Source organism: Natrix helvetica, assembly GCF_964273705.1.
Source record: "Natrix helvetica genome assembly, chromosome: 1".
NCBI classification, from domain to species: Eukaryota; Metazoa; Chordata; class Lepidosauria; order Squamata; family Natricidae; genus Natrix; species Natrix helvetica.
The window spans coordinates 7,360,752-7,376,711 of NC_138548.1; the positions used below are offsets into that span (position 1 = coordinate 7,360,752).

Below are 15,960 nucleotides of genomic sequence, written 5' to 3' on the forward strand. Positions count from 1 at the left end.
GATATAGTTTGATTGATTAGAGAGATTGGATGGAGAGAGAGAAATTGGATGGATAGAGATAGACAGACAGACAGACAGACAGACAGACAGATAGATAGATTAGAGAGATTGGATGGATGGATGGATGGATGGATGGATGGATGGATAGAGAAAGAAAGATAAAAAGAATGAATAGGTAGAATGAATAGATAGAATAACTTTATTGTCACTTTGAATGAACACTAATCAGCATACATTAAAGTGAAATTTCATTGCATACAACTCTCAAAGGTTCATCACCTCCAATACACACTACATAAATACCCCAAAAGTCCCCAAACCCCCACTGTTGCTATGTCCCCACAATACAATACGTTAAAAGGAACTATGCTGCCCCAGCAGTATATAGCTAGCGTAGGAATTAAGAACTGTCTCCTTTAAGAAACTACCTCATGGGAAATGTAGGCAGAGACTGCCTTGTGGGAAATGTAGTTCCATGACATGTGATCACATCTCTGTTTATGATTGGCCACTGGGGCAATCTTGCCCACATGCCAAGTTTATAGCCGGGCAGTTTAAATGCTTTTGTGAACCGTAATAGTAGCATTGTACATCTCCGCTCAGCGTGGGGATAAAATCATCATCTTTTGACAGATCATGGAAAGTCAAAAGTATCTTAACTCTGAACTGTAAGTTTTGCTCTTAAGAATGCCTGATAATAAACTTGATCTGAAAGAGATTCCTAAGCGTGGGAGTGAACTGCGTGCCCCGAGCAAGCCTAAAACGCTCCAGGCAGAACAGTAAAAAGATGATGAAGGAGTTTACCCCCCATCCAGTAGCTCCCGAGTAAATGTAGCGGCATCCCAAACTCAGTTTGCATTTTAGCTGTCGGGATTTCCCCACCCCCTGTTGGAGCAGAGAGAAAAAGCCCAGTTTCAGCGAGAAAGGCTGATTATCTCTCCTGAGATGAAGGACTCTGTTGTGATTAAGAAAGTGTGTTTAAAAGGGAGTCAAGAGTCTCACGAGAAAACAGACACACACACACACACACACACACACACACACACACACACACACCTTTTTCATCCTATTCAGTCCGATCTGCTGTTGTTAAGGCCAAACGCATGTGGCTTGGAACTAAAGCAGCAGCCTAGCAAAGAAAGAGAAAACTTGATGGTCATAAAAGCCTCGTGGAAACGAAATTTGAGTAAGAAAGAGGTCAGTAGCCCAGAGCCGACCTCCCAAGTCCTTTGAACTGTATTGATGAGTTGTCCTGGCAATAGAGGCAATAAGAGGCCAACTTACTTAGGGTGTGCAAAGCTTGCAGACAGCTGAAAGAGCCATCAGGCAGAGGCAGCCCCACCTGTAGAAACCAATGTGTTATAGTTTGTGGATTATTGAGAGAGAGGCACAACTCCTTTAGAAGGTGCCAAGCTAGCCAGGTCCAAAAGGGATTCCGAGTTCGAGTGAAAATCCCTTAGGAATTCCAAAACTGGAGAGTCAGCTTGGAGGGTCACCTCATCAGGGAGAACGCCATTCATTACCAGTCACTCCAAACAGTAGTCGCAAGCAGCGCCCTCTAGCGCAGCGGTTCTCAACCTGTGGGTTGGGACCCCTTTGGGGATCGAACGACCCTTTCACAGGGGTCGCCTAAGACCATAGGAAAACACATACTTTCGATGGTCTTAGGAACCGAGACACCAATTTGATGGTTGGGGGTCACCACAACATGCGGAACTGTATTAAAGGGTCGCGGCATTGGGAAGGTTGAGAACCAATGCTCTAGCGGCTCCTCTACAAACCGCAACCCAGTAGTTCAAGCCGACACTTGCAACGCACCCTAGTGGCCGACAGGTGAACTGCATCTACATCTCCAAAGTCTTGTAACGCACCCTAGTGGCCGACAAGCGAACTGCGCCTGCACCTACAAATTTTTGCAACGCACCCTAGTGGCCGTCAAGCGAACTGCGCCTACACCTACAAAGTCTTGCAACGCACCCTAGTGGCCAAAAAGGGAATTGAACTCAAAGAATTCATAACACATTCAAGAAATTTTCTGAGCTAATCCTAGTCATAGAATCTTTCTAGCCGTGGCAGAAGGGTCAGACATGCCAAAACCCATGCCTGATCCCACCATAGACTCAGAATTGGTCATCCAAAACTCAGAATTGAATGTCCAACTATCAGCAAAGGCAGAAACACATCAGATACCCTATGGCCTAAGACAGCATAGAAAGCCCACACAGATTATGCAGTCAAACCTCTTGGAGGAATGGGATGGAGTTCATCGAAAGCTTGAGAGTCGCTGGAAGCAGTTGCAGCACCTCCGCGACCAACTCGAAGACGATTTACCCCCCCCCCCCAAATGCCTCCGTTCATTGAACAAGGATATGGACGAAATCTACGCGCTATGGATATTTTATGGAGACCGCCTCAACGACATCCAACTACAACTAAATGATGATGAAGAACTCTAGAAGGAAATGCTGGACATTCAGTTGTTAAACAAAGAACGTAAAAAGCAGTTTCGACGCAGCAAAGACCTTATACAAACCAGTCTGAAGAGGGAGACCGCCCCGGATGAGAAGGCTGAATCTCAGTCATATGTAGCTCCCTCTCATGCTTCCAAGAAAACATCCTCATCTAGTCCCAACGTTACACAGGGAGAGAAGGCCGCATCTGTGGTGTCTCATCGTTCACACACGGCATCTCAACAGTCACACGCAGCTTCCTCCCACGTCTCCAGAAAGGCCTCATCTTTCCGACCAAAAGCATCTCAAGCAGGTAGCAGCATCTTGCAGCAATCTTCAGCTGCAGAAGCATGAATAGAAGCTGAGATGGCCGAGGTGGATCTAGAGACCGCAAGAGAAGAGCAGCTGCAGAAGCCAAAGCTCAGGCAGAGAGGGCAGCAGCAAAGAAGCGCAACAAAGAGGATTAGAGGACTGGAGGTGAAAACATACCAAGAACGGTTGCAGGAACTGGGTATGTCTAATGTTTAATGAAAAGAAGGACCAGGGGTGACATGATAGCAGTCTTCCAATATCTCAGGGGTTGCCACAGAGAAGAGGGAGTCAAGCTATTCTCCAAGGCACCAGAGGGCAGGACAAGAAGCAATGGGTGGAAACTAATCAAGGAGAGAAGCAACTTAGAACTGAGGAGAAACTTCCTGACAGTTAGAACAATTAATCAGCGGAACAGAAGTTGCCGTCAGAAGTTGTGAATGCCCCAACACTGGAAGTCTTTAAGAAGATGTTGGATAGCCATTTGTCTGAAAGGGTATAGGCTTTCCTGCCTAGGCAGGGAGTTGGACTAGAAGACCTCCAAGGTCCCTTCCAACTCTGCTATCGTATTATTATTGTATTATTATAAAAGCCAAAGCTCAGGCAGAGGGAGCAGCTGCAGAAGCCAAAGCTCAGGCCGAGACGGCAGCTGCGGAAGCAGAGAGTGCCAAAGTTCAGGCTCAACTGGAATACCTTCAATGCAAGCGGGAAGCGAAAGAAAGGCTAATACGGGCCAAAGTTCTACAGGCCGAGGCTGGTGGTGCCGTCCTCAACTTCGATCCTAGGAAGTTAGAAGCAGAAAACCCGGACACACGTGTCAAGGCTTACGTAGATGGCCAACGCGTGATGCAAAAGGAACAATTGCCAAATCCACAAGCCAATGAGACAGCTAACGTCACACAATCTGCATCGCTCGACCCCTCCCTTAGGATGGGAGAGCCTACCCCAACGAACCCAGAAACACACGAGGCAATCACAACAATTTCCCAGCGACGTCAAGCAATCCTCAGCCAGCAAGGACACAAATAGCTGCAAGTAGCAACCTCAGCATCGAGGCAAAAGAGTTCCAGCCAATACTTCAAGGCAACGTGAACAGGAACGAACAGAGTTATAAATGCGATCAACCTACAGAGCAACAACGAAAACAACCTTTGGCGACATCGTGGCAAGACGAAATTGCCTACAGAACTTTTCGGAAGAGAAGCGCCAGCCGTTCTCAGCTACTGTGCCTTGCTCCTATGGACCGCACCTGTTCGAACCAACAGCAGGCCACTAGTCCTGATCCACCCAAAGTTGTGGGGCACACCTCAGCGACTCCCCCGGCATACAACCCTGGGGCAGATTGGCAACCTTACCCAGAGGAAGGTGAACTTGGCATCTAGAGGGGAAGTTCTCTTGGCGAGAATATCGGGTATGGAGGGAGATCTTCCAACGTGCTATCCCTGCCAAGAAGATAGAGCCTGAGGACGAGATTGTACATACGAAAGTCCTTTCTCATCGTTACTTTTTTCCGTACTCCCTCCCTTCATTCATTTCTTCTCTCCCCTCCCTTTATTCCTTTTTTCTTCTTCCTTCCTCTATTTTTCCCTTTCTTCTGCCCTGTTTCCTCCCCTCTCTCTTCTCCCTTTGTTCCTTCCTTTTCTCCTTCCTTCCTTTCTCATCTTCACTCTTTTCCTTACTCCCTCCCTTCCTTCCTTCTGTCTCCTCCCTTTATTCCCTTCTTTTTTCTTCTTCCTTCCTTCCTCTATTTTTCACTCTCTCCCTCCCTTCCATTTCCTTTCTCCCTTCCTCCCTTCCTCTCTCCTTTCTTCCTTGCTTGAGAAATGCCTTCCAACTGTACTTGAACTGACTCCTGGTTACAGTTTAAGATACACCCTGTGAATCCTGGCCTGTAACACTTGGATACCTTCTGCAAAATAGTGAGACATTCCAGCCTGTGTTGCTGGCTTCCACGGGGCTTGTTGGTTGCAGCTGATGTCCTCCAGATGTGGTGGACATTCAGAAGCGTATCGAATTTTGGAACGATGTGCTAAGGGCAATATTACAGAAATATAGGCCCAGGATAAGCGGCTGGGGACAAACAAAAATGGCATTGGATTGAATTTAAATTATGGAATGAAATGTACATTAAATTTGCAATTGAACTGGGTATGATGATTCCCCAAGTGGTTAAAAATGTACAATTTCTCAGCCGCTTTGGAGGGCTTCAAGAGTTGCAGAAAGAGGCTTTTGTGGGATTGTCTGGGTCTGTTTTAAATCATGATTTTTAATTCGTTTATAATGATCAGCCGAGGAACAGGGAGAAAATAAAACTAGAGTCATCCATTGCACAGAAAAAGGAGAAGAGAGATTATTATGTATACCGTGTATATATATATCAAAAAAGAGGGTGAAAATCTGGGTGCGTCTTATACAGCATTTTTTGGCCTCCCGAAACCCTGCCCCCTTTGCAAAAAAGGGCATGCATAGCCTTTAGGAGGCTTGTAGAGAGTTTCTGGGGGCTGGGGAGGGCAAAAATGAAAGAGGCCAGAGAGGCCATTTTTTGCTCGTTTTTGCCCCCCCCCCCCCCCCCCAGACCCTAGGAGCACTCTACAAGCCTCCTAAAGGCTATGCATGCCCTTTTTGGGGGCAAAAAATGGGCCCATTTTTGCAAAAGACGGGCCATTTTTGAGAGGTCTGCAGAGTGCAAAAACTTTTTTTTAAAAAAATTGCCTCTTCAAAATCTTGGTGTGTCTTATACTCCAAAAATTACAGTAGGCCCATTCTTCTTCTCTTCTCAATCACAGCCTGACTTCCCATTTAGGCAAAATAATATGTGGGGCGGGAGGGTGGGATCAAAATCCACAAATCGTAGAATGTAAGGGTTACAAAGGACTTCTGAGATCATCTAATCCAGTGTTTCTAACAGGATCTCTTCTTTAGACCTTCTCATAGATCAGGGGTCAGCAATCCACCTCTCTGGAGCCGCCTGTGGCTCTTTCATCCCTCTGCTGCGACTCCCTGTCGCTCAAAATGTGCGTCAAAACTGTCAATGTGCGACACCCACCGGCATGCAATTTATTGAGTTTTTCGACCCTGGTGGGCCAACCATGGATAAATCTTTCAGAAGAAAGCAGAACGTTTAATTCAACTAAATATGCTAGTTTAGATCCTTTCTGATCCTTCTGACCATGTTCTCCTCAGCCCGAGATCACTCGGATTGATCCTTCCTGATCCTTCTGACCATGTTCTCCTCAGCCCCTGAGATCACTCGGATTGATCCTTCCTGATCCTTCTGACCATGTTCTCCTCAGCCCCTGAGATCACTCGGATAGATCCTTCCTGATCCTTTTGACCATGTTCTTCTCAGCCCGAGATCACTCGGATTGATCCTTCCTGACCCTTCTGACCAGGTTCTCCTCAGCCCCTGAGATCACCCGGATTGATCCTTCCTGATCCTTCTGACCGTGTTCTCCTCAGCCCCTGAGATCACTCGGATAGATCCTTCCTGATCCTTCTGACCATGTTCTCCTCAGCCTCTGAGGTCACTCGGATTGATCCTTCCTGATCCTTCTGACCATGTTGTCCTCAGCCCCTGAGATCACTCAGATTGATCCTTCCTGATCCTTCTGACCATGTTCTCCTCAGCCCCTTAGATCACTCGGATAGATCCTTCCTGACCCTTCTGACCATGTTCTCCTCAGCCCCTGAGATCACTCGGATTGATCCTTCCTGATCCTTCTGACCATGTTCTCCTCAGCCCCTTAGATCACTCGGATAGATGCTTCCTGATCCTTCTGACCAGAGGGATCTAGGATTAATCCTTTCCCAATCCCTGATTATCGGCTTCTCAGCAATGCTCCTCATAAATTGTATAGGCCGAGTCAGAAATCTCTGAGCTGTGAACCTTGCTCATAAGGATCAGTCGATCCCCTTCTCTTCCCTTCCCAATGGATCTGCTCTTTTCTCCTGGCTGATAAAGGGGATGCCCTGCTGGATGCCGGCGAATCTATGAAGCGCCTGGCCGAAGTGAAGGATTCTCTGGACATCGAGGTCAAGCAGAACTTCATCGATCCTCTTCAGAATTTGTGCGACAAGGACTTGAAAGAGATCCAGGTAATCTTCTGAAGGGGATATTTTGGAAGGAGAGAGAGCGTTGGATGGAATAGTGTCCTTGAAGGGAACAAGAGATCTTGTGGATCCCACCATGATGGCACAACCATTGCCCTTTTAAGACGGGTAGACTTCAACTCCCAGAATACCCCAGCCAGCATTGCTGGCTGGGGTATTCTGGGAGTTGAAGTCCACCCGTCTTAAAAGGGCTATGGTTGATCTACAGGAAGGCCTTAAAATCTGGCTTAGGTTTAAGGGATCCCTTGTTGGATGTCGTTCCTCTATCTCCTGAATTGATTAGTGAGAAGCTTGAAATCTAATTGATTTTAATTTTATATTACATTCTCATCTTGATAATGTCACATCAGCACCTAAATATCAATAAATAAGGAGGAAACTACAGATATTCCTTGCCTTATGACCTGAATGGAAACCCAATATTCCTGTGGCTAAGCGAGACAGTTGTTAAGTGGGTTTTGCCCCATCTGACAAATACCTGCGGCAATTCACTTAACAACCATGGCAAGAAAGGGCGTAAAATGGGACAAAATTCACTTAGCAAATGTCTCATTCAGCTTAGCAACAAACATTTTGGCTCATTTGTGATTGTAAGTCCTGGACTCACTGTATTTATATTATGCAAATTATGTCTTACATAATATTATGCAGATGTAATTAATTGAACAAAATGATCCCATTTGCAGAGTCATTTCGTTACACAACCGATCCATCTCACTGCAGGAGAATTTTCTCCAATGTAACCAACCGTTTATTTGGAAGAATTTGCATTCAAAAATAGTTTAACTTGGAAAAGCCGAGCGTACCCCATCTCTACTTTTTTTTTTTTTTTTACTATTTACTCCTACTTTTTCTCCTTCCTCCTCCCCCCAAAAGCACCACCTGAAAAAGTTAGAAGGGCGACGTTTGGATTTTGACTACAAAAAGAAACGGCAAGGGAAAATTCCCGACGAAGAATTGCGACAAGCTTTGGAAAAGTTTGAAGAGTCTAAGGAAGTGGCCGAGACGAGTATGCACAATCTTCTCGAGACCGACGTAAGTATACGCCTTGCAATCAAGAACAAAAAGAATTAGAAGCGTAGGTTATCCCAGGTTGAAATCCTTTACCAGTGATGGCCAACCTTTTTGTCATTGCGTGCTGAAAACACCCATAATGCAATGGGCCCGTGACACTCCGCCCCTGCGTATGCGCGCACAACCAACCAACCCCCTGCTACCCCCGTGCATGCCTGTGTGACCCTCCCCACAACATGCACACGCACATGTGATACATACACCTGAACCTCGTTTTAGGCCTAGTAGGCCTCCCTGAAGCCTCCTGGGGCCAAAAATGGGCCACGGGGGGCCACTACAGTCCTCCACCCCCCCCCCCTTTTTGAGCCTAGTAGGCCTCCCTGAAGCCTCCTGGGACCAAAAATAAGCCACAGAGGGCCCCCCACCATATTCCCCATGCCCCGTTTTGGGCCTAGTAGGCCTCCCTGAAGCCTCCTAGGACCCAAAATGGGCCGCAGGGGGCCTTGCCACAAGCCTCACACTCTGTTTTGGGCCTAGTAGGCCTCCCTGAAGCCTCCTGGGATCAAAAACGGCCACAGAGGGCCCCCCGCCATATTCCCCATGCCCCGTTTTGGGCCTAGTAGGCCTCCCTGAAGCCTCCTGGGACCAAAAATGGGCTGCAAGGGGGTGGGGGTGCCGCATTACCACCCCCGCGCTCCCCCTCAAGCATGTGTGCCATAGGTTCACCATCATGGTCCTAATACCATAGGCCAGAAGTGGAGAACGATGGCCCTTTTATGACTTCTGGACTTCAACTTGAACTCATGATCCCCCCTTTCTAGTCTGGTGTCTTAACCAGTAAACCAAACTGTCTCCCTTAGGCGAATCAGTGAGCCGGTTTCTCACATTACATTAAACCCCAAACATATCACATCCTAGTTTAATTCCAGCCAGGTCCAGGATGACGACATGGCTTCTAGCACTGGCTTCTAAGCTAATACCCGAGGTAACAAGGAGTCAATCAATCAGAAAAGAGATGGAAGGGACCCGGGAGGTCTTCTAATCCAACCCTCTGCCCAAGCAAGAGACCCTCTATCATTTCAGACATAGCTGTCCAATCTCTTCTTTAAAACCTCCAGTGTTGGAGCATTCACAACTCTGGTGGCAAGCTGTTCCACTGGTTAATTGTTTTCACTGTCAGGAAATTTCTCCTTAATTCCAGTTTGCTTCTCTCCTTGATGAGTTTCCACCTGTTCTTCTTCTTATCCCGCCTTCAGGTGCTTTGGAGAACAGGTAACCCCTTCTTCTTTCTGGCAGTCCCTAAGAATTCCCCAGGCAGCATGGCTGAACGGGCAATTCTGACAGTTGAAGTCCACAGGTCCTAAAGTTGCCAGGATTGGACACCCCTTACTCTAACTTCAGGGCCGCGGTAGCTTAGTGGCTGAGACACTGAGTTTGTCTATCAAAAACGTCGGCAGTTCACAGGTTCGAATCCCTAGGGCCCACGTAATGGAGTGAGCTCCAGTTACTTCTCCCAGCTTCTGCCAACCTAGCAGTTGGAAAGCATGTAAGAGTGCAAGTAGAAAAATAGGGGACACCTTTGGTGGGAAGGTAACAGCGTTCCATGCACCTTCGCCGTTTAGTCATGCCAGCCACACGACCACAGAGACATCTTTGGACAGCGCTGGCTCTTCGGCTTTGAAACGGAGATGAACACTGCCCCCTAGAGTCGGGAACAACCAGCATGTATGTGCGAGGGGAACCTTGACTCTAAAGTCAGACCTAAACAAGGAAAAAAAGCTCTTAATTATGATACTCCTGGTATCTATGAAAACCAAATGCACAGATAGAGTATAGGTGGTACCTTGCTCAATAGTAGCAACTGTGAGAGGGATCTTGGAGTCCTAGTGGACAACCGTTTAAATATGAGCCAGCCGTGTGCAGCAGCTGCCAAAAAAGCCAACACAGTTCTAGGCTGCATCAACAGAGGGATAGAATCAAGATCACGTGAAGGGTTAATACCACTTTATAAAGCCTTGGTAAGGCCTTGGTTGGAATACGGCATTCAGTTCTGGTCGCCATGATACAGAAAAGATGTGGAGACTCTAGAAAGAGTGCAGAGAAGAGCAAGAAAGAGGATTAGGGGACTGGAGACTAAAACATATGAAGAACGGTTGCAGGAACTGGGTATGTTTAGCTTAAGAGAAAGAAGGACTAGGGGAGACATGATAGCAGTCTTCCAATATCTCAGGGGTTGCCACAAAGAAGAGGGAGTCAAACTATTCTCCAAGGCACCTGAGGGTAGAATAAGAAGCAATGGGTGGAAACTGATCAAGGAGAGAAGCAACTTAGAACTGAAGAGAAATTTCCTGACAGTTAGAACAATTAATCAGTGGAACAGAAGTTGCCTCCAGAACTTGTGAATGCCCCAACACTGGAAGCCTTTAAGATGTTGGATAGCCATTTGTCTGAAACGGTATAGGGTTTCCTGCCTAGGTAGGGGGTTGGACTAGAAGACCTCCAAGGTCCCTTCCAACTCTGCTATTATATTTGTATTGTATACCAAATGGCCCTGTACCGTTTGGAAAGGATTAAGGGTGGTGCAGCAAACAGGGAAAGGTCATTGTGGCTAGTTCAACAAACCATGATTTGGAATTGTCCTTTGTGTTTGCTGCAGATCGAGCAAGTGAGTCAGCTTTCCGCTCTGGTGGATGCCCAACTCGACTACCACAAGCAAGCGGTGCAGATTCTGGATGAGTTGGCAGAGAAGCTGAAACGCAGGTCAGATGGGGATTGGGGGGGGTAGGCTCTCTCAAAGGTAGCTCCTCGACTTGCGACCGTTTGCTTAGCGACCGTGGGAAGTGAACCGTGGGGCTGAAAAAGGGAACATACGCTTGGGACCAGAATTTCCGTTGCTAAGCAGAGCGGTTGTTAAATGACGCAGAGGCACTCAGTTTTCACGGCCCTTTTTTAACCGCCGTCGTTCGGCAAGTCAGTGCAGCTGTAAACTAATTGGTGAGGTCGTTAAATAAATCCCACTTCCCCCGTTGGCTTTACTTGCCGGAGGCCAGCCGGGAAGGTCACAAAAATGGGGATCACTTGATCCCAACTGTTGGAAATACACCAGGGGTGTCCAAACTTGGCAACTTTAAGACTTGTGGACTTCAACTCCCAGAATTCCCCAGCCAGCTGGCTGGGGAATTCTGGGAGTTGAAGTCCACAAGTCTTAAAGTTGCCAAGTTTGGACACCCCTGAAATACACACTGGTTGCACTTGCAATTTTGATCACATGACTGTAGGGAATGTCTGTCAGTCGTATGTGCGAGGACAGAATGGTTATACATCAAGGACTACCGGTATTCTGGCAATCACCATCTGATACAGGTATTCCTCAACCTATGACCACAATGGAGGCCAACATTCCTGTCACTAAGTGCGATGTCTGTTAAGTGAGTTTTGCTCCCATTTTACGACCTTTCTTGCCACTGTCATTAAGGGAATCGATGCCGTTATTAAATGAATAACACAGTTGATAAGGGAATCCAGCTTCCCCATTAACTTTGCCGGTCAGAAGGTCGCAAAAGGGGATCACATGTCCCCGGGATTTCAACCGTCATAAATCCGAGTCAGTTGCCAAGTGTCTGAATTCTGATCACGTGGCCTCAGGGATGCTGCAATGGTCATAAGTGTGAAAAGCAGTCGTAAGTCATTTTTTTCAGTGTAACTTCAGTCACTGTTGTAAGTTGAGGACTTCCTATGGCTGTGATGGCGAACCTATGACACACTTTGCCCCAGCTCAGCTCTACCGCGCACGAACGGAGGATTAATCCTTGCCCAACTGGCATTCTGAGTTTTGGGTTTGTTTGTTTTTTTCTCAAATCAAGAGTGTCTTTATTTTTCACCATTGAAAAATTGCCATCATTTTGTTAATTGAAATACATCTTGAATTTGCTTTTATTTATTAACAAGGAAATGCTAACGTAACGTGTTGCTTTTACAAATTTTATTTATTATATATTTTCTTGAGCATACAAAACAGGGTATTGTCTGGGTCAATTTACTTATACATAATATCAATAATAATGATAACAATATTTACTTGTATATGGTAATATTTGTTCTGACCGAGGCTTCCCAAGAGCATGAAGCCAACTCCTTGTCCCAACAAAAACCCCTTTTATTAACTGACTGTGAATTCTGCTCATTCACATCCAGCCAAGTCTTTCAAGGGAGGATTTACGGTCACAGACCTTATCTGGCTTGGAGAGCTGACAGGCCGAGATCTGCAGAACTTGGCAAGGAGTCTCGGAGAGTCAGGAACCAATTAAGGGAACTAATGGTCTCCTGCAAACTCCACTCCCCTCCTGCTCCTCTTTTATTTCCTCTGGGAGGGGCCATTCATCGTCCACCTGTAGCCTTACTCCCAAGTCGACCCCTGTTCTTTAGCTCTTCCCTTCGTCCGGCAACTCTGCGCATGCACACACTGGGAACAGGCTCCAGTTGTTCTTCTGCCTCACTGATGTCTGACTCCGAAGGTAGCTGATAACTGTCGGACGACCCTGGCCCCCTCTCTGCTTCCAACACAGAGCCCTCCTCAGAGCCTTCCCCAGACTCTAGGACTGACCCATTTTCCGCCCCAACCTCCTCACTCTCCGAATCTGCTGCCAGCTTTGCTGGCCGCTGGTGGGCCTCAGCAGTATTCTTGCAGCTTCAAATTTCTACCTTTATTGTCTAACCATTTGTCAAACGAATCCCATGTTCAAAAATATTCTGTTATTCGGACTGACAGTCTATTGTGGTCTTTTTTCTTCCGGTTTCCAGAGTGCGAGACACTTCATCACGCCCCAAGCGAGAATATAAACCGAAGCCCAGGGAAACCTACGATTTTGGAGAGACCGTGGATCAGTCCAACGGTGGATTTTCTTGCAACCAAGCGCCCAAAGTCTCCGGTAAGGGCCAGTCGGACACTGACCGAAAGCTCGCTGCAGTGACTAAAATAAATTTTAAAATAGGTTTTTTTTCCTCCCATTTGTTGAATTGCCTTCCGGGTTTAGCGGGAATCCATTTTGAATGCTGTTCTTAAAAGCCTGGGCTGCTCCTTCAAGAGATCCAGGATCTTAAGAAGGCTGCATGTTGATGTTCAGTTTCAACCACAGGAGCATTTGAGCTAGATTGGTCTAGTGGGGAAGGCACAGGATTAGAAACCAGGTGATGGTGAGTTCTAGTCCCGCCTTAGGCAGGAAAGCCAGCTGGGTGACTTTGGGCCAATCACCAGGAGACGGTGAGTTCTAGTCCCGCCTTAGGCGTAAAAAACGGTTGGGTGACTTTGGGCCAATCACCAGGAGATTGGGAATTCTAGTTCCACCTCAGCCAATTTAGGCATAAAAGTGAATTGGTGATTTTGGGCCAATCACCATGAGACGGTGAGTTGGAGTCCCACCTTAGGCATGAAAAGCAGCTGGGTGACCCTGTCTCCTTCACCAGGAGACAGGGAGTTCTAGCTCTGTCTTAGAGATGAAAGCCAGCTGGGCGATTGCTGGCCAATCCCCAGGAGAGGGTGAATTCTAGTCCTGCCTTAAGCATGAGAGCCAACTGGGTGACTTTGAGCCAACCATTCTCTCTCAGCCCAATCTACCTTGCAGGGTTGTTGTGCAATGGAGCATTAGATATATTCATTAACTTGGATTACTTCTTAAAGACATTAAATAAATCAAACCTCCTGGCCAGGAGGCCTTTTCTTAGAGACATAAGGAAAGTCTGCCTCAAGTCCCTTGTCTTGAGCAAGAGGTAGGACTAGATAGTCTCCAGCTGCCCATATAGGTTATACCCCAATCACTTGAGGAGGGGGGGACAAAGAACCTCACCATCTCAAACCCCCTCCCCCCAAGCAGAATGTATATATTTTTTTCCATTTTCAGCAGCCCATTTCATAGCTGGAACATTCTGCCTTTCTTTTAGGCAGGAAAAAATAATGTAACAGGGAGTCCTCGACTTATGACCACATCCCCAATCCTTGCAAAATTTCCCCGGTTACTGGAAATCTTCCCGTTTTGGGGGGTGGGTGGGAGAACGAAGGGCTCCCTAGCCTCGCCCGTCCCCTGTGGGCTTCACTGCTGTTGCTGCTTCTCCATGTCGCCCCGTGGAACGCTCCTCTCCTCCCCTAGGCAGGTAGTCCTCGACTTACGACCGCAAGCCCAAAACCTCCATTGCTAAGCAAGACAGTTGTTCAGCAACTTACCCCTCATTTTACAACCTTTCTTGCCACCGTTGTTAAGCAGATCACTGCAGTCGTTAAGCGAGTAGCAGTGTTTAAGTGAACCCGGCTTCCCCCTTGACTTTGCTCCTTAGAAGGTCACAAAAGGGGGTCGCGTGACCCCGGGACCGTCAAAAATATGAGTCCCTTGCCCGGCGTCCCAATTACGATCACATGGCCTGGGGGTGGGGGGAAATGCCGCAACGATTGTAAGCGTGAAACGCAGTCCTAAGTGGCTGTTTTCAGGGCCGCTGTCCCTCCGAACGGTCGCTAAACGAATGGTTGTAAGTGGAGGACTACCTCATGTGTTTCGAGTTGTCGCCTGCAGAGATCTTTTGTGTCCGAACGGCTGCTTGTGAGCGAGCGAGCGAGCATGTCGGTTTTTATTTTATTTTGTTTTTATTATTATTCCATGTTTGATTGTTTCCTTTTTGCAAGCAGCTTCTTCTTCCTTCCGATCCGAAAAGCCATCTCGGACCCCCAGCAGGATATTTTGTGAGTGCTTTCCCCTCCCCCCTCCCCCCTCCCCAAATAAACTTTCTGCTTTCCCCTCTTCTCCCCTCCCCTCTCTCCTCCCCCCCCCTTCCTGCATGAATGCACGAGACCCACCCACCCCTCCACTCTCGCTTTCCCACTTCGTCCCGTCCCCTGCTGCACGAAACCGAAGCTGGGGCTTCCCCTGTGCGCTGTGGTTGTGTGTGCATGGATCTCAGCCAATGCTCGGGGCAGGGGGTGGCTCGAAAGGACTCGGGTTTTAAGTCCTTATGGCTGCAACAGAGGCAGTTCCAAGAGAGAGCCCGTAGCACAGGGTGGAACAATTAGGTTCCCTCTCTGAACTTGGTTTATTTTCCTGCAAATGATTCATGACTAGGAGCATTTTAGGGTGGCCTGGATTATGGGGAGCTGGGAAACTGTTCCTCTTTTGTTCAGGTGTGTAGCCCGCCCGCTGAATCGAGTTAGGCATTTTTCATTCATTCATTCATCCATTCATTCAATTACATTTCATATTTCTTAAATCACCCATTTATTTATTCATTTATTCATTCATGCATTCATTCAAGTATGTTTCAAATTTCTTAAATCACCCATCATTTATTTATTTATTTATTCATCCATCCATCCATTCATTCAATTACATTTCATATTTCTTAAATCACCCATTTATTTATTCATTTACACATTAATTCGAGTATGTTTCAAATTTCTTAAATCACCCATCATTTATTTATTTATTCATACATCCATTCAGTCATTCAATTGCATTTCATATTTCTTAAATCACCCATTTATTTATTAATGTATTCATTCTTACATTCATTCAAGTATGTTTCAAATTTCTTAAATCACTCATCATTTCATTTATTTATTTATTCATACATTCATTCACTCATTCAGTCATATGTCATACTACTTAAATCACCCATTTATTTATTTATTTATTCATACACTCATTCAATTATATTTCATACTTCTTAAATCACCCATTCATTTATTTGTTCATTCATATATTCAATTATATTTCATACTTCTTAAATCACCCATTCATTTATTTGTTCATTCATATATTCAATTATATTTCATACTTCTTAAATCACCCATTCATTTATTTGTTCATTCATATATTCAATTATATTTCATCTTTCTTAACATCACCTATCTCTCCCAGATACTGCAAAAGGTGGTTTATGACATGACATATTGGCCAGCACTGATCTCGATCGGGTCTTCAAACTGCGACAACTTTAGGACTTGTGGACTTTTCCTCAACCAGCCACGGGAGTTGAATTCTCGGAGAGGAAGTCCACAAGTTGCCAAGTTTAGAGACTGTTGTTCTAGAATCTAGCC

General features: G+C 46.4%; 1 protein-coding gene across 1 annotated transcript in view; it reads left to right on the forward strand.

Annotated features, from left to right (window-relative positions):
- The window catches only part of SH3GL1 (SH3 domain containing GRB2 like 1, endophilin A2), a 74,987-nt gene that overhangs the window by 54,161 nt on the left and 4,866 nt on the right, over window positions 1-15,960 (forward strand). The window contains exons 4-8 of the mRNA XM_081941681.1: window positions 6,721-6,854; window positions 7,746-7,904; window positions 10,540-10,643; window positions 12,684-12,811; window positions 14,557-14,610. Coding sequence (XP_081797807.1) covers window positions 6,721-6,854; window positions 7,746-7,904; window positions 10,540-10,643; window positions 12,684-12,811; window positions 14,557-14,610 — 579 coding nt within the window. The remainder of the gene's footprint in view (window positions 1-6,720; window positions 6,855-7,745; window positions 7,905-10,539; window positions 10,644-12,683; window positions 12,812-14,556; window positions 14,611-15,960) is intronic.